General features: G+C 40.7%; 1 protein-coding gene across 4 annotated transcripts in view; it reads right to left on the bottom strand.

Annotated features, from left to right (window-relative positions):
* The window catches only part of AGPAT4 (1-acylglycerol-3-phosphate O-acyltransferase 4), a 156,998-nt gene that overhangs the window by 98,447 nt on the left and 31,468 nt on the right, over positions 1-27,083 (bottom strand). For 2 of the 4 annotated variants that reach the window (XM_073627470.1, XM_073627472.1), the window contains exons 3-4: positions 26,892-26,939; positions 4,092-4,329 (exon numbers count right to left, since the gene is read on the bottom strand). In XM_073627470.1, the coding sequence (XP_073483571.1) occupies positions 4,092-4,269 (178 nt within the window). In that variant the 5' untranslated portion in view covers positions 4,270-4,329; positions 26,892-26,939. The remainder of the gene's footprint in view (positions 1-4,091; positions 4,330-26,891; positions 26,940-27,083) is intronic. The other 2 variants (XM_073627469.1, XM_073627471.1) reach the window with 1 other exon arrangement.

The raw sequence follows: 27,083 nt of genomic DNA on the forward strand, positions 1-27,083 counted from the left end.
TTGTAATGTTGCCTGATCTCCCCAACCTCTCCTTTTACCCCTCACTTCCATTTGCTTAAAATGATCAGTCCATGTTAGTTACGGTCATGTGCACTGCTGTAAGTGCACTACAAATCCCATACTCCCATCTTGGCAGCGAGCAAGAGGGTGGGTACATTCTTACAAATAGTGGGACTATGGAGAACAAACTTAACCACCTTACAAACAAGAAGTTGGATCACAGCAGCTACAAAAAACAAAAAAACAAATAAGATTTGAAAAAAACTGAGAGCAATAGAATGTACTTTTTTGGGTTAAGAATACATATTTGAATAATTTTTTTTAAACCAGAGTTTAAGGCAAGAAAGCCAGGCAACTAGAATTTTCAGAAAGAGGCCAGCAACAGCAGTACCCTTCTAATGACATTTGTACTAAGTGGCAATGTTTTAATTGTTAAAATTATCCTAATCATTTAATGCAAGAGCAGCATTTTTTTACTTCTATTCTTCATTTGACCATAGAATATTCAGGTGTATGTAGTACAACTAAAACATTTTGTACTTAAACACTGGACAGCGAGTTTATCAGTCTTTGGGTTCCATTATTTTCATGAAGCAAAAGCCCACCCATGGTGTTGTGAATGAAAAGAAATGCATCTCCCTTATGAAGGTTAAATATTTAGCTCCCTGCAGAGCAACAAGACTGATCTCTATAAAATCAAAGCAGTGCAGTAGTATGAATCTCACACCCACATGGGCACCTCGTCAGCCAGCTCTCTAAATTACCCCCCAAAAAAACCACAAGACACACTAGAATTTGAATTGGTAACCATTTTTTCTCGAATTTCTTTCCATTAGAAAGTAGCAAGACTGCAATATATGTTTAATGCATTTTTTTTCTAGGTACCAAGTCCCCTAGCAGTAAGATGTTCTAAGTAAGATGAAGGGAGTCGCTTGCAATGACCCAAAGGAAACTATGCAGGGTCCCCTGTGATTAGCTGCAGGTAGGAAGCCCCACTGAAAGCAAAAATGGAGCCCAACAGTCCTGCAGCTATTTGTGTCCAAACGCATGTAATCGCTCATGTTGAGTTTAGGGCTGACCATCTGCAGGTAATCGCTACAAAGAAGTTTTTAATAGGTTAGACAAGCAAGTAAACCAATAAATGCATGTAGCTTTAAACTCTCATTACGGAGCTATTAGGCAGGCTAAAGATGATGCGTTTTCGTTCAACCAGCAAGTTGAATGAAAAAAAGATTTCCCCAACAGAGGGGAGCTATTCTCCTCTGTCACAATACAATTAGTGTTGCTAGCTATAGCTGACAGTACTGATTGGGCAAAAAAAAAACAAAACAAAAAAAAACCCACAGGCTGGTTGTACAGAAGTTCATTGAGAGATAAATTTCTGTACAACCCGCCTGCCCAGATGGATCGAATTCAGCCGTTCCCTGCTGAACTGGCCACATTTCAATCCATCCATAGCCAGCTTTACAAGACTAATTTAATAAAGTGACTTTAGAGCATGTTTACACTTGTGTGCAGATCTGAGGTTTTCAGCTGCTGTCAAAATTCAATAAGCAGCAGGGGAGATCGCTGGTTGAACGAGAACAAAAAGAGAAGAAAAAAAAAATTGTCAGTATGTACCCAGCTTAAGGCTGTTGGATATATAAGCTAGATATGTTGCAGCAAATGTGAGTGTGTCAGGTTGTGCAGATATAGGTGACAGATACCAAAGCAAGTGTGAATATAACATTTTCACAAAAAAATGCAAGTAGTATGAGGAGTTAACAATTCACATGCACTTGATGATCTAAATATACATACTCTAGAAAGACAGGCAGATATAGATCACTGCTTGCTTCCTTCTGAAAATGCTAGTTTGGCTGGTATACCAACTACTGGCTTTAAAACGTTTACAGACCCAGAAATAGTATGTGACACAGAAATTATCTTAATCCACATAGCTCTTTCAGATCAGTGATTCAAAAGTATTTAAGCAAGAGAGTCAGCCAGGTATTTGATATTTTGACAGGTCAGCACATTTTTCTTTAAATGTAAGGTAGGGATTTGAAGATCACTGTTGATCAGGGCAATTAAACAGGGCGGAACTCTGGAACCCAAATTAGGGGACACAACCAATGATAAGGTCTTTGGAGTGTTTATGAATCATGGTGAGGCGGTTTCTAACACAGCACAACTAGAAAAGGCAATTCCTTAGAAGAAAGCCAGGCACAAAAGGGCTGCATCCAGTTGCAGATCATAGTGACAATCAGTTAACAGTGGTTAGAAAACCCAAAGTACAATCCAATTAACCTAAAAGGGGGTCTAGTAAAACAAATTTGTGCCAGTTTAATATGTCCCCTCATGAGATATTTCACATTAACTCCTAACTACAGCTCTAAGCTAGGAGGGGGAGGGGCCTGCACATCATAAAAAAAACAAAAAAAAAAGTCAGTTCTTGTTTACATTCGGCTGTCAGTGAGGAATCCCCCGTTGACAACAGGGATGAGTCATGATTGTTAGTAAGCTGGCGGGTGCAAGCTCCTGACAACCACTGCAAAAATGGATGTAAAAACAGACGGAGACCTGTTTTGTTTAAAGAAAAAAATGGACCTGAACAGACACGGATCTGTTTCCCAGTAGAAATGCATTGCTCTCTGATGTTCATCAGATGGATGATAAATGGAGAGGAAGGATGCCCGTGTGAAAGGGGTCTAAGATTTTATTTTTTTTAATTGCTGCCTCCAGGTAGAGGATTACCACAGTCTGCATGCTATTAAAAATTCATCATCTCAGATCCTCTCTGGGAGATCTGCAAGTACTCTCAGGGCAGTTTAGTCCCCTTTTTCCTTACTTTTCTACCATATCTCTTACTAGCTGGTCGTATTTTGCAAGTTGGCTGTCCGTTTTTGACAGCAGCTCAGCTGCATAACTATTTTTTTTTGTTTTCTTTGGGGATTTTTAGTTTAGTTCTCTTTTTCCTCTGCTTCTGCTGTGCTCCACCTATTAAAGGATTGTGGTTTAAGGATTGTGGCTATACTATTACAGATATGAGCATGCGTTTTCTGTACTTTCTTTGTGGGTATATTTGAGCTTTTCATTGTTTTCCATACCTGTATTTTTTTTCCCCTAGAATTTAGCTGGATAATATTGCAATGTTCTACAGGATTCAATGATATGGAATATTACTTGATTTCTTGTAAAATTCTGAATCTCTTTTCCTAAATAAACAGTTATTTGACCAAAAATCCATTATCGCTAGCAGGGTAAAAAGAAAGTATTAAATGTATTAAGTATTATATACTTAATATATACTGTAGGTGAACTTCACTGGAATTCACACTAAATCCAAAGCCTTTTAGGCATCAAGAGAAACAATATTAGTAATAAACGTCCAGTTTTTAAAGTTGAGCATTCATAATGATGGTTAAAAACATACAGTACCTGCCTGAATTATGTATATATTTAATCTGTTTGGCATCTGAACCTTATATATTGTAGAAGTGGGGGGCTAAGTTTAAGAAGTACAAAATGTGCAGAGATCAGCCCTTACTACAGCATCAATAGCAAAAATGTTATGAAAAGCACATACTTGGCATTTCCTCTTTAACAGTTACAGCATATGTATTATCTTGAGTCAGGAATAACTTCTATATTTTTCAATTACCTGTAATGTGTTCCAGAGAATCCCAGATCAGGGGCAAGTCATGCAGTTGTCATACAGAGGTAACCTCTATGATTTATTTCTACAAACTGTGTTTGGTGCTGGTGTAGAAAACCTAGCTGTTGCAGATAATCGCAAGAAAAAAATGTCACATGTGCTGAAATTAGCAGCCCGTGATTTTCCATTAACCACTTTGGCTCTCTGGACGTACTACATACCATCCAGGAGGTGAAGGCCGTAACTCTTTTGCTGTCAGACATTTTTTTGCACACATTTAAAATCATTCCAAATTTCCATTTGGTCCAATGGACTTGAACAGACTTGAAGATGGTCTGCTTACATCTCCCAACCCCTAGGTAGGATGCATCCATGTTTGGCATCTGATATGTAACCCTTTCAAAATAGAAATACATATATTTCACCATCAATACAAATAAAAAAAGAAACTTACGGCTTGATATGCAATAGGCCAATCTGCAGTTAATTTTCCGGTACAATTGTTTGTTAAAAGGCCATAGAGGAAGAGTAAAAAGTTGAATACAATTAATGATAAGTCCAGTTCCAATAAACACATAGCTGATGAAAAGATGACAAAGGAACTGAGATTTTAGAAAGCCAGCGATGTTCATTTTTCACCCGGAGCTGACGACCAATATTTACCAAGACCATTCATACAGTTAGGAAAAGACCTATGGAAAATATAAAGAGATGTAATGACCACAAAGTTTATATGATGTCAAAATGTAACAAACAGAATAGGTTAAACATCAGTGAACATTCAGGGTAAACTACAGCTATGAGATTTACTCACCTAAGCAATTGGACTGAAGTAGTGTGCAATAGATTGTACATCAACTTATATAGCCACCCTTACCAGTTGCTGCAATTAACTGGAAAATTGCCATTATAGTCCCTGTTTTTTAGTGAACAATCACAAGTTGATTGTGGCATAATGCAATTGCTAATGATAAATATAAATGGTAAGGAGATTTGTATGATGGATTGTGGCAAGCCAGAATCAATCATACAATTTTCCACTATGTCTAAATCATAAAATCATATGTGTCATCATACCAGTACATGTGAAACTGATATTTTGGATGCAGCTTTTTTGTATTGCACACAGGGTTCCTATGTCCCTTTAAAATGTAAAGGTTAGATCCTTTTATTGGTTAAATACTCTTTCGAGGCCTATCAGATCTTCTCTCCACCATTGAATCGCACTCTTCCAAAACAACTCTTCATAATATAAAACAAATATGAAAAATCAAGCAGGGGAACGTGGTCATCTGTTGACATTCTCCATGGAGGAATTCTCCTTAACCCCAGAAACACTGAACTATCACTTCTTTTTCTTCTATTACATGTAAATTAGAGACCAGGAAGAATCCTACTTTTGCTACATGTCCAAAGCTTTGCAGAGCATTTGTTCCGGAGTATGAAGTTCACTTTTAGTACTTTTTTCCCAATGAAAATACTCAGCTCTGCAGTACAAATGGATCCATTGTCTCGTCCAAGGGAATTATAACAAGCCTCACTGCACAAGATTTTTATAGCCTGATATAATGTGAATTTATGGTTGAACAAGCCTGATCTGTAATAGCATTGTGTCCTTGTGTTTCTGATATATTCTGTACTTGAAAGTAGCTTACATATAAAGACAAATTGAGCCATTTGACCTCTAATATCTGATGGTAAAACATTAAAGCACCATTTTTAGAAAAGCAAGCTGTTTTTTCTTTTCACATAGATAGCTGTAATTTAATTTCTGCAAAGTAATAAAAGCATCAAAAATACAAGTAAATGCCAGTTTTCTAACCTTTGCCGATGGGTTCATAGATTTTTAAATACGAATTGAATTTTATCGTAAACTTGAGATAGAGAGATCGGCTGCACTGATACCACTTTTTTAAGACCGAGTACAAAATACTGATACTATTTTCAAGTACTCGTCGATACCGATTAGCGATACCTTTTTTTTAATTGTCATGTGACAGTGGCACTAATATGCAGCACTAATAGGTGGCACTGATGAGGCGTAGACTATCAGTAGTTTTTTATTTTTTACAATTTAAATTTTTTTTTATATTTTACAACGTCTTCTTTTTTTTGGGGGGGGGGGGGGAGTGGACAGTGTCAGTGTTTTTTATTTTATTTTTTATTATTTTTACAATTTTACTTTTAAAATATTTATTACAATTTTTCAACAGTTTTTTTTATCAACACTGTTTGGGGGGGGGGGGGTCTTTGGTCAGATATCAGGGGGTCTAAACAGACTCCTGACATCTCCTCTTTGAGTCAGGAAAAGGGACTGAGGACAAAGATTCCCCAGGCCCTTTTGCAGCAGCCTCAGCTGCACTGAAGATGAATGGACAGGAGACAGGTGCTCCTGTTCATTCATAAACGGAAGCAGAGGAAACACAGTTTACGATGCTCAGTTATGAATGGACAGAGTGTGCATTCGGAAAAGAAAGGAGTCAGTAAATGACATGTATACCAGCTCCTTCCTCCGCTCTCCATCCTGACAGATTCAGGATGAGGGGAGACTGGAGGAGGAATGGGGAGGACACAGGGGACAATCGGGGATGATCGGTGCAGCAGTGGGGGCAGTTACAAGCACCGATCTCCCTGACAGCCATGGGAGGGAGAGGAAGAGAAGCATCTGTCAGAAAAGCTATACAAAGAGATCGGTGCTTGTAATTGCTCCCACAGCCACACCGATCACCTGTAAGGCTGCCTGGCCCCCTCTTCTTTACTGAGGATGCCGGGTGTACTGGCCACCTGCCAGGTATTGGGTCAAGCATCGGAGCATTTGCAAGTACTCATGCAAATGCTCGGTATCGGCACTGATATCGATACTAGTATCGGTGCAACACTAATATATACAGTATCTCACAAAAGTACACCCCTCACATTTTTGTAAATATTTTATTATATCTTTTCACGTGACAACACTGAAGAAATGACATTTTGCTACAATGTAAAGTAGTGAGTGTACAGCTTGTATAGCAGTGTAAATTTGCTGTCCCCTCAAAATAACTCAACACACAGCCATTAATGTCTAAACAGATGGCAACAAATGTGAGTACACCCCTAAGTGAAAATGTCCAAATTGGGCCCAGTTAGCCATTTTCCTTCCCTGGTGTCATGTGACTCATTCATGTTACAAGGTCTCAGGTGTGAATGGGGAGCAGGTGTGTTAAATTTGGTGTTATCGCTCTCACTCTCACATACTGGTCACTGGAAGTTCAACATGGCACCTCATGGCAAGGAACGAAGGATCTGAAGAAAAGAATTGTTGCTCTACGTAAAGATGGCCTAAGCTAAAGGAAGATTGCCAAGACCTGGAAACTAAGCTGCAGCACGGTGGCCAAGACCATACAGCAGTTTAATAGGACAGGTTCTACTCAGAACAGGCCTCGCCATGGTCGACCAAGGAAGTTGAGTTCACATGCTCAGCATCATATCCAGAGGTTTTCTTTGGGAAATAGACATATTTTGCCAGCATTGCTGCAGAGGTTGAAGGGGTGGGGGGTCAGCCTGTCAGTGCTGAGACCATAAGCCCCACACTGCATCAAATTGGTCTGCATGGCTGTTGTCCCAGAAAGAAGCCTCTTCTAAAGATAATGCATAAGAAAGTACACAAACAGTTTGCTGAAGACAAGCAGACTAACAACATGGATTACTGGAACCATGTCCTGTGGTCTGATGAGACCAAGATAAACTTATTTGGACTATCTTTGAACTATTCAATGTTGTTCGGGTAGATCTCCAGCTCTCAAAAGGTTGCCTGCCTACTTTAAAGTGGTTTTAAACCCTTACAATCCATTTTTTACTACAGGTAAGCATATAATAAGGCTTACCTGTAGCTACCCTGGATATCTCCTAAACCTGCGTCTTTTAGGAGATAACCCTTGTATCCGCATGTGCCAACGTCATCGGCACATGCGCACTGAAGCAACGGCTCGTTCGTGCCGTTACTTTAGCTGATGTGCCGTTACTGTAATACTAACATATTAATAATGGGCAGCACAGTGGTGTAGTGGATAGCACTCTCGCCTAGCAGTAAAAAGGGTCGCTGGTTCCTCCACACTCTAAAGACATGCTGTTAGGTTAATTGGCTTCTGTCCAAAATTGGTCCTGGTGTATGGGTGTGAGTTGGGGACCTTGGATTGTGGACCCCTTGGGGGTGGGGACCGATGTGGGTGTGTGTGGAGCACTGCGTAGACTGATTGTGCTACATGGGTACCTTAAATATATATAAAAAAAATAATAATATATAGTTGATGGGCATCTTGATGGGACGCAGTGTGCGGGGATGGGGACAATTGTGGGCGCTCACTCAGGTTGAACTGGATGGACTGGTGTCTTTATTCAACCTTACTAAATATGTGCTAACTATGTAACTATGCATACTAGCTCAGTATGCCTTTGTCTTGCAAGTTTTTTTATTTTTTTTAATGGGTTTACAACCAATTTAACTACTTGCCGACTGCACGCTGCTGTTGTACTGCGTCAAGGTGGAACGGCTGCGCGAATCGAGGTACTTGTACGTGGTTTCGTGCACTAGCCCATGTGGGAGCCAATCAGTGGGTCTGTCATGATGTTCACCAGCCTCCCGCGTTTGTTCCCCGCAGGGGCAAAACAGGCATCTGGCTATGTAAACAAGGCAGATCGCCGTTCTGACAGGGGAGGACACAGAGATCTGGTCTTCCTGCTAAGCAGGAAGACCGATCTCTGTGTTGTCCCAGTCAGTCCATCCCCCACAGTGTTAGAAAACAACACACTTAACCCCTTGATCGCCCCTGGTGTTAACCCCTTCCCTGCCCGTGTCATTAGTACAGCAACAGTGTATATTTTTAGCACTGATCATTGTAATAATGTCACTGGTCCCCAAAAAAAGTGCCAAAAGTGTCAGATTTGTCCACCGCATGTTGCAGTCCCACAAAAAAAAAAAAAAAAATTTTCGCTGATCGCCGCCATTACTAGTAAAAAAAATAAAAAAAAAAAAGAATAAAGAAAAATTCCACAAAAACATCCCATAGTTTGTAGACACTATAACTTTTGCGCAAACCAATCAATATTGGGATTTTTTTTACCAAAAATATGTAGCAGAATATATATTGGCCTAAATTGATGAAGAAATTTGATCTTTTACATTTTTTATTGGATATGTTTTATAGCAGAAAGTAAAAAATATTGTTATTTTTTTTTCAAAATCTTCGCTCTGTTTTTGTTCATAGCGCAAAAAATAAAAACCACAGGGAAGATCAAATACCACCAAAAGAAAGCTCTATTTGTGGGGAAAAAGGACATCAATTTTATTTGGGGACAGTGTCGCATGACCGTGCAATTGTCAGTTAAAGTAACGCAGTGCCGTATCGCAAAAAATGGCCTGCTCAGGAAGGGGGTAAAACCTTCTGGTCCTTAAGTGGTTAAAGATGTAATTGAGCAATATATCAGTAAGGTTCAGAATAACAGAGTAATACATTTAAATTATGTCATAATATCCACAGAATGCACTGCTCTGTGGCTGCCTGAGACAAAGGCTGATCATTCAGGCACACTTTATCCTCAGTCTGCATATAAAAGTCTGAATTGATGAATTCTGGCCGACATAATTTATTAAAGTCAAGAACAAAAGATAAAGAAACCCATCAAAGAAGAATTGGTATTAATGAAGTAGAGAATAGTTGCTTGTGACAGAACTAAGGGATGCATGTTCTTAACAATTGTTCCACACACAGCACAGAGGAGACGCATGCTACTAGGTTACCTGGCTCTGGAAAGCAATTAAAGCCAAATATGCCCTCTAAAGATACCTGCTTTTAGAACATACAAATTAAAATGTCAAGTAAAGCATCCCCTTTATTATTCAGAAAGTTGCTGAAGATAAAACTACAAAATCTATTATGCAGCTACAGCTATTTACTTATTTACACCAAACTAATAAAACCCCAAATCAAATTGACTTTCTTAGGCACAAGAAGGAATATAAAAAAAAAAAAATCACACAAATATAATGGTACAAAAAAGCAATCAGAATATGCATTTCAGAAGGATATGAGGTGGATCTGAGTAGCAGTTCCTATGGGGTGGCTAAATAAAATAGTAGCAATCTGCCATTCCAATTGCCATCATAACTACTAACATTCTCCAGTGATATCAGTGCATCTCCACTTTTTTTTCCTTGTCAAAAGAAGTTTATTGAGTATACAATGTTATAAAGATACATAAAGTAAGTTTACAAGGATCTATAAAGTAAGCTCATTGTTTTACAGTAGGGTTTATATAGGTAAATATCATGAAATTTCAAATATTAAACATTGGGTTCACGTAAACCTAAATTAAAGATATATATCATTTCCTTAGTTACTTTTGTAGGTATTTAAATGATTTATACCTACTATACATATTGTTTACAAGTAGAGTGTATATAGGTCAAATAAATTCTGATAATGAGCTTTAATCGTAAGGTGGAGAAAAGGAAAGAGAAAGAAGAAAAAGGGTTGAAAGGTAGAGGTATGGTCCACAAGGTTGTCCCGCTCGTCAGTTTATTATTCTTTTTAGTTCTCTTTGAAGCCTTAGAATGGGTGTCTCTGTAAGTCATTTAATCTGTTACCATGGCAACAGGACAGAGTCATTGAAGTTTGACAGGAACTGTTGTTTTATCCAAGGATGCCAAAGTTTTTCAAATTTTGGAATTTGATTTTGATCGATGGCTACCATCTTAGCATGGGACATTGTATTATTCATTCTGTGAATTGTTTCTGCTAGTACCAATGTAGGAGATTTCCATGCCTTGGCCACTGTTTGTTTTGCAGCCGTTATTAGTTGGATCATAAGTTTGAATTGAGAGAGTGTTAACCATTCCGGTTTTAGATTAAGTAAAGTTAAATATGGATCTGGTTGTATTATTTTTTTAAATATTTTAGATGCAATCACGAAGACTTCCTTCCAGAAGGTTTAGATTACTGGGCACGTCCACCATATGTGTAAATATGTGCCTATTTCTGGGCATCCTCGAAAACAAAGAGTTGAGGTATTAGGTGAATATTTTGCCACTCTAGCGGGTACAAGGTACCACCGAGTTAGGACTTTATAATTTGTCTCCAGTGCTAAGATGTTGGGTGAAGATGACTTAGATGTGAGCCATATGTTAGACCAGTCCGTGTCTTCTAAAGTTCGTCCCAGGTCCTCCTCCCACCTCTGAACGTAAGAGGGTCTATTAAGATTTGCTATTCCATATAATTGATTATAAAGTGATGAAATTGTACCTTTAGCAAATGGATCTTTTGTACAGATCGATTCAAAAATGGATAATTGGGATAATGGTGTATCCCCCTTTAGGAATGGTGTATAGAAATTTTTGATTTGGAGATATCTAAATATCTCAGAGTTTGGTAGATCATATTTTTCTCTAAGCGATGGGAATGAAAGGAATGATTTAGATGCTATGAAGTCATTTAGTGTCTGAATGCCTGATGTTGTCCAAGCTTTAAAAGAATTTGGGTAGATCCATGCCGGATAAAAGGCCGGATTTCTGATAAAAGAAAGGAGAGGATTGTGTGGAGATTGTAACTGATATTTGGTTTTTAGTTTATCCCAGAGAGATAAGAAGTGTTTAGTTATGGGATTATGAATTTTAAAGCGGTCTTTAGGATCAAGCCATAATAAATTTGATATTAATAGAGGGTCATTTTCTGAAGCCTCTATAAATACCCATAATGGGATTTCCTGTTTTGCATGGTATTTGGACAGACTGGCCAAATGTGCTGCTCTGTAGTAGTTAGTAAAATTAGGGTATCCCAGGCCTCCTTTATTTTTGGGAAGATGTAGTGTGTGTATAGGTATACGTGGTTTAGAAGAGCCCCATATGAAAGAAGTTGCTCTTTTTTGTACTATTCTCAAAAAATAGGAAGGAATTGGAATAGGGAGGACTCTGAATAGATAAAGCAATTTGGGTAGAATAGTCATTTTGATTGCATTAATCTTCCCTATCCAGGATAAAGGAAGTTGCGACCATTGTTTTATTAGATTTGTGATCTGTCTTAATACAGGAGGATAATTGGTTGAGAATAAGTCAGAATGAGATGCTGTTAAATGAATTCCAAGATATGGGATTGATTTTTCTGCCCATGTGAATGGGAGTGCAGCCCTAGCCGGGATCAATTCCATGTTTGTGAGTGAAATATTAAGCACTAGGCATTTCTTAGGATTAATCATAAGGCCGGATAGGGCTGCAAATCCGCATCTCCACTTTTTGACAAATAGACCAACCCCGAGTCATGCCTACTGAATGTTTTCCCAGTGTCAGGTGATTGCGCCACATTACCAATCTGAGCCCTCTGCAGCAATTTCTCCTTCTAGGTGACATCTTTATAAAGTGGAAGCAACACTGCCAGATCAGGTAACCTGATTTTAGAAGATACAATTTTGCAACTTTCAATCTTTGAATTTATTTTTATAAGTGTAGGTTTTGAATGCATACACTGGTGGTTTCTCTACTGAAGCATGTCTTTATTCTTAATCTCTTAACAGATTCTCCTTAATCTCAACCTAGTATATACTGTAAAATTGAAGCATAAGAAATCCTTGCTGAAAATCTGAATACAACAAAAATGATTTGCTGGAAGCTAGAATAAAAGTAAATCAATTAAATTGATGGAAACACTAAAATATATCCTATAAATAGTGGTGCATTCAGCCATGTGCATTACCATCAAGGGACACAAACATATTTTTCTCCAATTTATTTTAGGTTAAAATGTTGACCAATGCTGCGTACACACGAGCGGACTTTACGGCTGACTTTGTCCGGCAGACTTTTCGACTGACTTTCCGACGGACTTTCCGAATGAACAGACTTGCCTACACACGATCAACCAAAGTCCGACGGATTCGTACGTGATGACGTACGACCGGACTAAAACAAGGAAGTTTATAGCCAGTAGCCAATAGCTGCCCTAGCGTCGGTTTTTGTCCGTCGGACTAGCATACAGACGAGCGGACTTTTCGACTGGAGTAGAGTCCGTCGGAAAGATTTGAAACATGTTTCATTTCTAGAGGAAAATAAAAGTAACACTGCGCTAAGCCAATCACCGAAGAAAAGCAGCTACATAAATATGACCAATATTATACACGAAAATACAAATGAAATGTAGCGCTAATGAAAGTAACCAATAATGAAAAACACATCAGTAATGGTGGCCATTAGTAAAGGCCCATGGCTTGACGTGGTATAAGGTGAGTAGTGAATAAGATATAATAATGTCCCAATGTGTGGCCATGGGTCAGACAATGAAAAGTCCCAGAATAAACTGTATACAAAATGTTGCACTGGTGCAGGAATCTTCTCCTCTGTATCTCATAGATAATACGATCATGTAATGGGAATAGATGAAATACGCTTACCAGAGGAAGTGGATTCGGATGCCGGTGACACCGAATCAAACAGGCTCAGAGATCCTTAATGGACAATGGTTGTTTACAGGGACCCCGAATCTCGAAGGGGATCTTTCCTCTGTAATCACTGTCGTGGCTGCCAATTCCAAGGACTGAGGAAGGGTCACGGCCACGGGGGAATCTTCAGAGTGTGGGTGGTTCCCAAAAAGATGTAAAAAACGCCAATAGTGTAGATCAAATGACGTATGTTTATTGGGTATCACCAATAATCAAAAAACAATATAAAAAGCATGATCACGTAAAAAAGATAAAAACAAGTGTAGGGAAGAGTAAGGCTCGCCTGACGCGTTTCGTCCACATGGACTTCAACTGGGGCAGTTGATGCCCCACTCAGGGGCATGATGGGGCAGTGGGCCCTGAGATGTCAGGAAGAGGCCCTTTCCCCCATCAACATGGGGACAAGGTGCCATGTTGAGGGTATGTGGCCTGGTATGGTCCAGGGGGAGGGCGCTCGTCCGCCCCCCTTTCCTGACCTGCCGGGCTACATGCTCGCATAAGAGTCTGGTATGGTCTCGGAAGGGGATCCCACGCTGTTTCTATTTTTTTTTTTTTTTTTACTTTTGGCGTGGGGTTCCCCTTCAAGATACTCAGAGCACAAGTCGCATGCACAAGTCGAATCAGTTAAGATAATGATCTGACTTAAATGATATTGAATGGGCTAAAAACAAACCAAAGTAGTGCAGGAACCTTTTTCAAAGTCAGGACAGGTAAGACAGCTCTCATAGGAAACCATTGATTTATACACGTAATGCGACATGTGCTCCCAAAGTCTAAGCGTATGTCGCACCAGTGTGAATGGGGCCTAAATCTTTTCACCAACAGGGAATAAATAACACTTTTAGGATATTTATATCTGCTACCATTTGAGGAATCATAACATTCACACACCCCTAAATCACACTCCAACATGACAAATATGTCACTTAGGAATGAATGCAAAAGAAAGCTAAAACAGCTTATCTAAAGTAGACCCACCCTTTTTTTTTTCTTCCTCCAAGTATAAATGTCTTATCTGGCTCTCTGAAATTTGTGTTACTCCATTTTCAGATGCAGTCATGACAAGAAAGAAGAAGAAAAAAAAAAAAAATAAAAAGAATATTTGTTCAGCATGCAAATTTACAGAACAGAAGTAATATGAATACACAGCTACAGTAAAGTATAAATAAATCCAATATTCTTTTTTGGATACAGCAGAGGTACTTCTAATTTTGGAGTCACATTTAAGAAACCCCACTAAAGGTTTGTGGGCCCCTATCAAACAGTATGGCAAAAAAAAAAAGTATCATAGAAAACATATATTCCCCCCCCCCCCCCTTTAGAGGTTTCTCAGGGAAAGGTGTCATGGCTGACTACAAAGTTTTTTGAACAGTATTAAGTCAGGCAAACTATGTGTATATCGGTCTGCCGGACATGCATGCTGGAAAACTAGCAGCCGACCGACTCCCAATTAGTGCGCTCGGCCAATGGTAGATCGCTGATCGGTGTGTTCTGGCAAAGGGGGGGGGGGGGGGGTATTTCCCATATAAAACAAAAGTCATGGCTGGAGGTGAGAGGTGAGTTTTGGTAAATAAGGTGCTGTATTTGTTAAAAGCAGCAGCTTGCTGCTTTGGCCAAATGCTTATACAGTATGTGTAATGGCAACAAGTTAAAAAAGGATTGTCCATTCAGATACAGCAAAGAACAGATTTACTTTAATGTATCACTGCTATGTCTACATTAAGGTAAATCTGTTCTTTGCCCATGCAGGTCAAAGCAAGGGAAAAACAAACTGACAGAGGAACTTCCTGAAAAGTATTTAGTACTTCATTAAGTACGTAGTAACAACTATACCTTCACAGACTAGCTGCCCTATTCACCCAGCACCCGGAACTATCTACAGCAAGGGTGTCCAACCTGATTCCCCAGATGGCTATGAATGTGGCCCAACACAAAATTGTAAACTTAATGTTGATTTGATGTTAATTTTTAGGGATTTTTTCGTAAAAATGTGTTAACTCTTAGTGAAGACAGGCGGCCGAAGAAAAAAAATTGGCCGGGTCTCTTTATTGGTCTTTTGTAAGTTTTATCTTCCAAAAAAAAAAAAAAAACATCTTCTACTCTTCACAATCACACCTTATTTATGTCATCAGTTTTCAGTACATATATTTGTGAGCACAGGAAGGGCAAAATTAGAACCAAAAGATCTGATGAGCACCTTGAGAATTCCTTGAAAATTGCTACTATGTCCATCAAACCAAATATTGATGCTTTAGTTTATCAAAACCAGTGTCAAATATCACACTAGTTTTATATTGCCCTCTTTTACAATAAAAACATATCAAAAAAAGATTGAAATTGTAATCTGCAGAACTTTATCTGCTCAACAGGTATTCTTATTGTTAGTGTATTTTATGTGCGGCCCAAAATAATTCCTCTTCTTCTAATGTGGCCCAGAAAGGTCACAGTGTTGGACACCCCTGATCTACAGAAAAAATGTGGGCGATTGCTCAAGAAAACCCTACTTATGCCACCAGGAGTTGTAACCTACTCTCTAAACAAGAGCAGTGCATAGGCCTCAAGTCAGCACTTACTGCATGTGCCAGTCCTTAAGCTCTTGACCACACGCAGACACAAAGGCAAGAGAATACTTGTTGGGCAGTGCATTGGTTAATTTGCATTTAATTTTAATGGTTCAAAGAATGTCACGCAAAATTGTCGGCCCTCACGCCCTGAAGCAAGTAAGAGACGGAAGCTATTGGCTACTGGCTATTGAACTTCCATTTTCTAGTCCCGTCTTACATGTTGTACGGCACCACGTTCTTGACGGTCAGACTCTGGTGTGATCGTGTGTACGCAAGACAGTTTCAGCGTTGACAGTAAACATTTATGATGAACTGTGTCAAATGCTTTTGCAAAATCCAGATACACATCTATGGGCCTTCCTTTATCTAGATGGCAGCTCACCTCCTCATAGAAGGTTAATAGATTGGTTTGGCAAGAACGATGCTTCGTGAATTCATGCTTATTACTGCTAATGATACCGTTTTCATTACTAAAATCTTGTATATAGTCCCTTATCACCCCCTCTAAGAGCTTGCATACTAATGATGTTAGGCTAACTGGTCTGTAATTCCCAGGGATGTATTTTGGCCCTTTTATAAATATTGGTGCTACATTGGCTTTTCTCCAATCAGCTGGTACCATTCCAGTCAGTAAAAATTAGGAACAATGGCCTGGCAATTACTTGACTGAGTCCCCTAAGGACTCTCAGGTGCAAGTCGTCTGGTCCCGGTGACTTATTAATATTACGTTTTTCAAGTCTATTCCTAATTCTGTCCTCTGTTAGCCATGAGGGTGCTTCCTGTGATGTGTCATGAGGATAAACACTGCAGTTTTGGTTATGGAAGCCCCACGATTCCCTCGTGAAGACTGAGGAGAAGAATAAATTCAATACCTTCGCCATCTCACCATCCTTTGTAAACAGATTCCCTTCTTCATTCTTTATGTGGCCAACATGGTCTGTCCTCCCTCTTTTACTGTTTATATACTTGAATTTCTTGGGATTTTTTTTTGCTCTCCGCCGCTATGTGTTTTTCATGTTTTATCTTAGCCGCCCTAATTGCACCCTTACATTTCTTGTTGCATTCTTTGTAAAGTTTGAATGCTGATGATGATCCCTCAGCCTTGTATTTTTTGAAGGCCTTCTCATTTGCTTTTATATGCATTTTTACATTGGAGTTAAGCCACCCAGGACTTTTGTGCACTCTTTTAAATTTATTTCCCAATGGAATGCACTGGCTAATGCCCTTATTTAATATGCTCTTAAAGCAAACCCAGCTCTCCTCTGTGTTCTTTGTTCCTAAGATTTTATCCCAATTAATATCTTCTAGCAAGGTTCGTAGTTTAGGGAAGTTGCCTCTTTCAGTGTCTTTGTTTTTCCCCTTATGTTTCCTATTTGTGTGATTTATACTGAAGTTAATTCATCTGTGATCGCTGTTACCTAAATTGCCCCGTATTTCCACATTCGTGATCAGGTCTGTATTGTTGGTAATCAGTAGGTCTAGTAACACTTTGTTTCTAGTTGGCGCGTCTACAATCTGACCCATGAAATTGTCCTGCAGACATTTAGGAACTGACGAGCCTTAGACGAATGTGGTTCCTTCCACCCAGTCTATGTCTGGATAATTAAACCCCCATTATGATGACACTTCCCATCCTTGCCGCTAATCCAAATTGTAATAGGAGGTCTGTCTCCCCCTCCTCCCCCGGGGGGGGGGCCCTATAGCATACTCCCAGTATTGCTTTCCCCTTAGTTTCATCCCTTTGGAGCTCTACCCATAAGGATTCCAACTCCTCCCTAGCTCCCTTAGTGATGTCATCTCTCATATTCACTTGTACATTATTCTTGATATACAGGCATATCCCTCCCGCTTTTTTACCCTCTCTATTCCTGCGATAAAGGGAATACCCTTGAATAGTTGCCAGCCAATCATGAGTGCTGTTGAACCAAGTCTCTGAAATTCCCACAAAATCGAAATCCTCCTCATACAACAGCCTTAACCTTGTCTTTGTACAAATTGAAAATAAAGATATATAGAATAAATAAAGTATACTGTAAAGTAGAACCATGGCAAGGCTATGCCCAGATATTTATTCCGAACAGGCAAAAAATAAATAAATTAGCTTTTAACAACTTCAGCCCCGGAAGATTTTACCCCTTCGTGACCAGGCCATTTTTTGCTACACAGCACTGCGTCACTTTAACTGACAAATACAATGTCGTGCAACTCTGTACCCAAACAAAACTGACCTCCTTTTTTTCCCACAAATAGAGCTTTCTTTTGGTGGTATTTGATCACTGCGGTTTTTATTTTTTTGCGCTATAAACAAAAAAAAAAGACCGACAATTTTGAAAAAAAAAAAAAAAAATAATTTTTACTTTTTGCTATACTAAATATCCCCCCCAAAAAATGTAAAAAAAACTAAAATTTCTTCAGTTTAGGCCAGTATGTATTCTTCTACATATTTTTGGTAAAAAAAAATAAAATAAAATTGAAAAAAGCATATATTGATCTGTTTGCGCAAAAGTTATAGCGTCTACAAAATAGGGGATATATTTACGGCATTTTTATTATTATTGTTTTACTAGTAATGGCGGAGATCAGCCATTTTTTAGCGGGACTGCGACATTGCGGCAGACTAGTCGGACACTTTTTTGGGACCAGTGACATTTATACAGCGATCAGTGCTATAAAAATGCACTTATTAATGTATAAATGACACTGGCAGGGAAGGGGTTACCACTAGGGGGCAATCAAGGGATTATGTGTGTTCCCTGGGAGGTATTTCTAACTGTGGGGGGATGGGACTGACTGGAAGTACAGAGAGATCGCTGTTCCTAATCTCTATACTTCCCTGTCAGAACGGGGATCTGTTTGTTTACATTGACAAATCCTCGTTCTGGCTCTCTGTGGAGCGATCGCGGGTGGCCAGCAGCCACACGCATCAGCTCCCCCGCCATGCAGCGGGTGCGCCCCCGCTATAGCTCTTAAACGAGCCAACCTGCCGCAGTATAATGATGGTGGCTGGTCGGCAAGCGGTTAAAGCAAGATTCTAGAATAAGCCCAACTAATCTTAAAAATGCTCCCTCCCCCCTACTACTACCTATACTGACTAACTTGTGTAAGAAAGATGTATATACTTATAGAGTTTCAGGCCACTCCAGTTCAGCTACATGATATCCCTTGTGTCAGCCAGTTCCCGCTGCAGGGGAGAGGAGAGTGCGCTTGACAACGGCTGGCAATGTCTGGGATCGGTGACGTCACACATAGGCTTCCTATGGTTCATCTGTTGTGGCGCTCTTCCTGTCCCCTGTAACTGCCGCTGTCTGACAGAACCAGAGCAGTATGAAAATAGGCACATATATACATCTTTCTTACACAAGTTAGCCAGCATAGGTGTTATGAAAGGGGAGGGAGTAAGTTTTAGCCTGAAATTCCACTTTAGGCTGGGTTCACACTATTGCGAATTGGATGCAGGTTCACCGTATCCAATTCGCAAAAGCAGGAGATTTTGATCAGCTCTCTATGGAGCCGGTTCACATATCTCTGCTGCGAATTTGCACAGGAGCCCTATGCGTCTTTTGATCCGTTTCGACCTGTGAGCCGCATGCAAAGATAATGTGAACCAAGCCTTAAAGCTTAACATCAGACAATAGGGTAAAAAAAAACACAGGGGACGGCGCCCCTGCCAGAAGAACACCGTGATTCTTGCCGCTGGCAATCGCATACTAGAAATTCAACATGCGGGTTGTACAAGTTAATCGATGGATCGACTTGAGTACAATCAGCCTGCCTATACACTGATTGAATCCCTGCTGAACCGGACGAAATATGAACCATCTATGGCCAGCTTAGTCACCCACTATTTTGTTAATATGAGATCAAACTACTGAATGAGGTCTCATCTGCTCAAAAGAGGCAAAGACAGGCTCACCTTTGTACATTATACTTTAAGCCTATTTACAGTATGTGCTTAACAGATATTCCCCAGTGTCAGGAAGAATCTCAGAGCAACCTGTTAAGCTTTCTTCACAGAACAGCCTTTGACAGGGAAATATACTATGCAATCAGAACTAATCCACAGACATACAGCCATAATCAAATCCTGACCAGTTTAGCGGGCAAAAATTTTGATGTCCAAGTGCTGTCAAAATTATACTTGGGAAGAAGAAGGGGGGGGGGGGCAATATCAAAGATGCATAGGAGTGTTTGAACTGAAGGGAAGAGCAAAGGCATACCCTTAAGGAACCGCCCAAGGTAATGCTGGTTTCCAAAAGAATTGTGTCTTAGGCCTCAAGCACACTGGTCGTTTAACCTTAGTACCTTGGACGCCAGAGTTTTAGATGCAGGTGGAAGGCATAGGCACACTGTCCAGAACTGCTGCTGGCAGCCTTTGGGGGTAGAGAGGGCTGACAGCTGCTGTGGTTTGACTATGCACAAAGCGGTACTAACTTTTAGAGCGCCCAAGGACGAATGTCTGAAATGCAGATTGCTTACACGCTGGACATGTGTCCCTGTGTATATACTGCCCTAAACATTAGTCCAGCCGCAGATGTCAGCCGCTCAAACTTTTAAAGGCAGCCTATCTGGAAGTGTGTCTGTGCCTTCCATCTACACACCAGAGTTCCATGTGCTGGGGCTAAAACGACAAGTGTGCACAAGGCCCTAAATGATAACATATCAGAAGCTAAATGCAACTTGTAAAAGCTGTATCTTTTTCTGTGAAAATGCCCTTGACTTAAACTGAGCTGTGTTCTTTGTCAGCATAACAGGTATAAAACTGGCCATGTGAGCCTCGCCTGTATGGAAATGCTTCAAAGGGTTCACCCTACGAGCAGTGGTCACGCTGTGTTCTATTGAGATCCTTTGCACGGCACTCTGCAAAACTGATAAACACAGCCAAACTCAGGTGAGGCTCATGAAGCCTCTTAAGAGTTTGTTTACATCCACCCTGATGCTAAGGAATGGGTGAGGGCAATGACACATAATATGAGGATTGCTATAAAATCTGAAAACAAAATAATACACAAACACACACCTTGCACCGCATATATGTCCAAAACCTTTCTTCATTTTAGATAAATGGGAAGGGTTAAAATAAAACCCCTGGAAGTGTTGTGGGCTGTTTCCCCATTGAGGAGATTTCCCTTAACCCTTTCGCTGCCAGGCCCTGTGCTCCACTCAGGTGGCCAGACCATTTTTGCAGTTTTTCCTTTGTTTTTTTATTTTTCACTTATAGCTTTCAGAATTTGTGAAAGACCCCCAAAACCATATATATTCTGAAAGCATATGATCTCTAGAACAAAAAGAAGGTGCTACTGATTTTTTTAGAGCCCATGGTATTTGCGCAAATGTTTATCAAACCAATATATTCGCAAAAACCATTGTTAGCAAATAAAAACACAGCTAATTTTACAAAATTCCTGCTAAATCCCTACTAAATACAAAAGCTTAATCTGTATGGAGTTAATAAATAACAAAAAGTTAAAATTTTTACATTTTTGCAAAATTCGAACGTACGCAAAAAAGTATATATACAAATATCTCTAAAAATCTGAAGGTTTTCATTTTTCCCTTATAGCTTTCAGAGTTTGTGAAAGACCTCCCAAAAACATATATTTTCTGAAAGCATGTGACCTCTAGACTAAAAAGAAGGTGCTACTGATTTTTTAGACCCCACGGTATTAGTGCAAATGTTTATCAAACCAATATATTCGCAAAAAATACAATAAACCATTATTAGCAGATAAAAACACAGCAAATTTTTTAAAAATCCTGCTAAATCCCTATGAAATATAAAAGCTGAATCTGTATGGAGGTAATAGATAACAAATATTTGTAAATTTTGAATTGCGCCTTTTTGCAAAATGGTGATGATCGAACGTACCCAAAAATTCATTTAAAAATCTGGAGGTTTTCATGTTTCACTTACAGCTTTCAGAATTTGAAAAGACCCCTCAAACTAGACATTTTCTAAAAGCACATGACCAGTAGAAGAAAAAAAAAGTGCTACTGATTTTTGGGGCCCGCAATAATTGCACAAATGTTCATATCGCTATTTTCACTAAAAATACACTACAATCATTAATATTGCACATAAACACAACGTAACTTACAAAATTCCTGTTAAATTAGTACTAAAACATCGTTCACATGTGGTGAAGAGTGTATGCCCATGGAGGGCCATGTTTACCTGCACAGGGATGCACAGGTGTTCCGTGCATCCTCGTACAGGCAGTACCATTAATGTCAATTGGGATGCAACGGCTGCACAGGCATAGCTGCTGTTCCTAATCTGATATCCGTGTGGGTACATGACCCCGAACACAGTGTGAGCTCAGGGACATGCATGCGGACCTACATGGATGTAAAATTGGGAGCAACTGCACTGTTTGTGCAGGTACTACATCCCAAATGACATCAATGGGACTGCCTGCACAGAGATGTATGGAACACATGTGCATCCCTGTAAAGGTACGCTGTGTATGCCCTGTGTGAACAAGGCCTTAGGCCCCTTTCACACAAGCACACCGATCAGGTCTGCCTGTCCATTTTTCAGGTGGGGCCAATCAGGACACCCATTGTTCTCTATGGAGAGACTGATGTAAATGGACATGTGTCTATTTACACCCGCCTGCATCCAATCCAGTCTGCTAAGAACAGACGGATGGGTATTCCATTCCCCATCAATCTAGCAGATCGGATCGGATGGTATCCGATGGAACTGGACAGGCGGTCTGTTTCCATCCGACCATCCTATAGAGAATAGCGAGCTGTGTCTGTGTCCGCTCTGCATTAGCAGAGCAGACATGGACCTGTCACCCGCCGTCTCAGCAGGGATCAGCAGACAGTTCCCCCACTGAGCAGGCGGATCTGCTGACAGAGACCGCTCCATGTGAAAGGGGTCTTACCATGAACGGCCGATTCATTAGGGGCGCAGCCCCCCTGCAGGGCGCCGGACTCATACTTTTGTATGAGTTTTGTTTTTTTTAAGCGACGTGATTAGAGCCTGAGGCTCTAATAGGCTTAAAAAAGGTTGGGCTCTGGGAGCAAAGCATTTGCACCCTGAAACCACCCACTTGTGACAATAGCGAATTAATACTCGCTATCGTTCTCCAGCTGCTCCTCCTGGTCAATCAGGACAGATCGGGTTGGCGAGGAGGAGAAGGTGAGGTATCCGTGGAGGGGTGAGTGGGGGGGGGGGCAGGTTGGGGAACTGTCACACAGTGGAGGGGTAAGTGCGGGCGGACCTGGGGGGGGGGGGGTGGTCTCACTATGTTTGTGGGTTTTTTTTACATTTTTTTTTACAGTCTTTTTTTGGGGGGGGGGGGGTGTCTTTGGTGAGATATCAGAGGTCTAAACCCCCCTATCTCTTTTTTTGAGACAGAGAAAGGGACTCTGCAGCACTTTACCTGAATGAATGAGGAATCTGTATAGAGATTTCATTCATTCAGTAAATGACAGTCTGATACATTGTAACACTCGCGGTTACAATATATCAGCTGTCAGTGTCAGTGGGCATATAGCAGCGATCAGTAGTGATCGCTGCATGGGCCCTCTCTTCTACAGGGGGAGCTTAGTAAACACGTTTAATAAGCCCCCCAGCCCCTACTTCTCCCCCACCCGCCGCGCTCCCCAGCCTGACAGATCGGGAGATCAGTGTAGGGAGAAGCTGCAGGCGGAGGGAGGGAAAGAAGGGATGCCGCTCAGATCGGCCATAGATCAGGGGTGCGAGGGCAGTTGGGGGGGTGATCTGACTGGCGTGGGGGGGGGGACACACATCTGGACCCCCCCCCCCCAAGCCCCATGCAGCACCTGAAGCTGGTGGGAGTGGAAGAGGAGGGATGCCGGCTAATGATGGTGGCGGGGGGTAATTAGTGCTGGAGTGAAGAAGGGGGGTGAAGGGGATAGAAGGAGAGTGGGGGGCAGTTTTAGATGGAAAGGCGCGGGGTGGGTGGATAGGCAGGGGACATCGAAGCGGCGGCATGGGTGGGGTGGTGGGCACATTAGGATTTATATACTCTGATCAGCGGGTTGTAATCCGCTAATCAGAGTTATAGAATGGTTCAGCAGGATCTGCTGAAAAATTATGATATAAGCTTATGGTCATTGAAGAGGGAGAAAAGAGGTCTGTATGCCGTACTGACTTGGCCGCCTGCGGGCACTTCTGTAGGTCCGTATGGACTTGGCAGTGAAAGGGTTAATCCTACTTCATACCCCTTGTAATTTTCCACATTTTGTCATGTTACATTTCATGATACAAGTGTGGCAGGCGCATTTGTGTTCAGGCCCCTGGGTCAATACTTTGTAGAACCACCTTTTGCTGCAATTACAGCTGCAAGTCTTTTTTGGATAGGTCTCTACCAGCTTTGCACATCTAGAGAGAGTGAAATGTTTGCCCATTCTTCTATGCAATATAACTCCAGCTCTGTCAGATTGGATGGAGAGTGTCCGAACAGCAATTTTCAAGTCTTGCCACAGATTCTCAATTGGATTTAGGTCTGGACTTTGACTGGGTCATTCTAACACATGAATATGCTTTGATCTAAACCAGGGATCTCCAAACTATGGCCCTCCAGCTGTTGCAGAAGTACATGTCCCATGAGGTATTGTAAAACTCTGACATTCACAGACATGACTAGGCAGGAAGGGAATTGTAGTTCCTGAACAACTGGAGGGCCATAGTTTGGAGACCCCTGATCTAAAGCATTCCATTGTAGCTCTGGCTGTATGTTTAGGGTCGTTGTCCTGCTTGAAGGTGAACCTCTGCCCCAGTCTCAAGTCTTTTGCAGACTCAAACAGGTTTTCTTCTAAGATTGCCCTGTATTTGGCTCCATCCATCTTCCCTTCAACTCTGACCAGCTTCCCTGTCACTGCTGAAGAAAAGCATCCCCACAACATGATGCTGCCACCACCATCTTTGAGGGTGGGCATGGTGTGTTCAGGGTGATTTGTAGTGTTAGTTTTTCGCCATACATAGCACTTTGAGTTTAGGCCAAAAAGTTAAATTTCTCATCTGTCTCATCTGGCCAACTGGTCTCATCTGACCAGAGCACCTTTTTCCACATGTTTGCTGTCCCCCACATTGCTTCTCGCAAACTGGACTTCTTATGGCCCTCTTTCAACAATGACTTTCTTCTGGTCACTCTTCCATAAAGGCCAGATTTGTGAAGTGCACAACTAATAGTTGTCCTGTGGACAGATTCTCCCACCTGAGCTGTGGATCTCTGCAGCTCCTCCAGAGTTACCATGGGCCTCTTGGCTGCTTCTCCGATTAATGCTCTCTTTGCCCGGCCTGTCATTTTAGGTGGATGGCCATGTCTTGGTAGGTTTGCAGTTGTGCCATACTCTTTCCATTTTGGATGATGGATTGAACAGTGCTCTGTGAGATTTTCAAAGTTTGGGATATTTTTTCTAACTTAACCCTGCTTTAAACTTCTCCACAACTGTATCACTGACTTGTCTGGTGTGTTCCTTGGCCTTCATGATGCTGTTTGTTCACCAAGGTTTTCTAACAAACCTCTGAGGGCTTCACAGAACAGCTGTGTTCATACTGAGATTAAATTATACACAGGTGGATTTACTAACTAGGTGACTTCTGAAGGCAACTGTTTCCACTAGATTTTAGTTAGGGGTATCAGAGTAAAGGGGGATGAATTCAAATGCATGCACTTTTCAGATATGTATTTGTAAAAAAAATGTGAAAACCATTTATTATTTTCCTTCCACTTCACAATTATGTGCCACTCTGTGTTGGTCTATCACATAAAATCCCAATAAAATACATTTACGTTTTCGGTTATAACATGACAAAATTTGAAAAATTTCAAGGGGTATGAATACTTTTTAAAGACACGGTATTATGGCAAAAAAAAAAAAAAAAAAAGGAAATCAACAAAGGATCAAGTGTCTCTATTGGTTGATTTACCCTCACGTTAAGTTCCGGTAAAATTTCAGATTTCTATTCACTTTCTGCCTTAGTGACAATGGGCACCAGAACATACAGTATCTCACAAATGTGAGTACACCCCTCACATTTTTGAAAATATTTTATTATATCTTTTCAGGTGACAACACTGAAGAAATGACACTTTGCTACAAAGTAGTGAGTGTACAGCTTGTATAACAGTGTAAATTTGCTCTCCCCTCAAAATAACTCAACACACAGCCATTAAGTCCTAAACCATTGGCAACAAACGTTAGTACACCCCTAAGTGAAAATTTCCAAATTGGGCCCCAATTAGTCATTTTTCCTCCCTGATGTCATGTGAATCGTTAGTGTTACAAGGTCTCAAGTGTGAATGGCGAGCAGGTGTGTTAAATTTGGTGTTATTGCTCTCACTCTCCCAAACTGGTCACTGGAAGTTGAACATGGCACATCATGGCAAAGAACTCTCTGAGGATCTGAAAAAAGAACTGTTGCTCTACATAAAGATGGCCTAGGCTATAAGAGGATTGCCAAGACCTTGAAACTGAGCTGCAGCATGGTGGCTCAGTACAGGCCTTGCCATGGTCGACCATAGAAGCTGAGTGCACATGCTCAGTGTCATATCCAGAGGTTGTCTTCTCAGAAGGAAGCCTCTTCTAAAGATGATGCACAAGAAAGCCTGCACACAGTTTGCTGAAGACAAGCAGACTAAGGATATGGATTACTGGAACCATGTCCTGTGGTCTGATGAGACCAAGATGAACTTATTTGGTTCAGATGTTGTCAAGTGTGTGTGGTAGCAACCAGGTGAGGAGTACAAAGACAAGTGTGTCTTGCCTACAGTGAAGCATGGTGGTGGGAGTGTCATGGCCTGGGGCTACATGAGTGTTGCCAGAACTGGGGAACTACAGTATATTGAGGGAACCATGAATGCCAACATGTACTGTGACATACTGAAACAGAGCATGAGCCCCTCCCTTCAAAGACTGGGCCGCAGGACAGTATTCCAACATGATAACAAAAGAGAAAAGGACACAAAAGAGGGAGAAAGAGTGCTGCTCGCCCCTGGTACTAAAAAAAAGGGAAAAGTGAAAGAAACTCCCCCAAGATGGGGTTTTTGGGCAGCAAAATGTAGATATCAAGTCAAAATATGTATAAAATTGAAAAAGTTTATTTTACAAAAAAATCACATGTCATAGAAATTAAGATATGAGCTCCAGTAGGAAGTATTTGAACTTTGTTTACAATTGGCATACACTATACAGACATATTTCCATAATAGCATCAGACAAAAATGTCAGTAATATGAAAAATAAACCTGACGCGTTTCAACCCATATCCTAGGGGTCTTCTTCAGAGGGTCAGTCTGTTGAGAAATATGTGATATGAGTACACATGTAACATAGCATTTGCATACGACAACAGTAATACACAACGTATACACCTAATATAATTACCCAACAGTGTATGTCCAGTAGGAAAAAAGAGGAACTTCCTACATATAGGTCCC

Source organism: Aquarana catesbeiana, linkage group LG04, assembly GCF_042186555.1.
Source record: "Aquarana catesbeiana isolate 2022-GZ linkage group LG04, ASM4218655v1, whole genome shotgun sequence".
NCBI classification, from domain to species: Eukaryota; Metazoa; Chordata; class Amphibia; order Anura; family Ranidae; genus Aquarana; species Aquarana catesbeiana.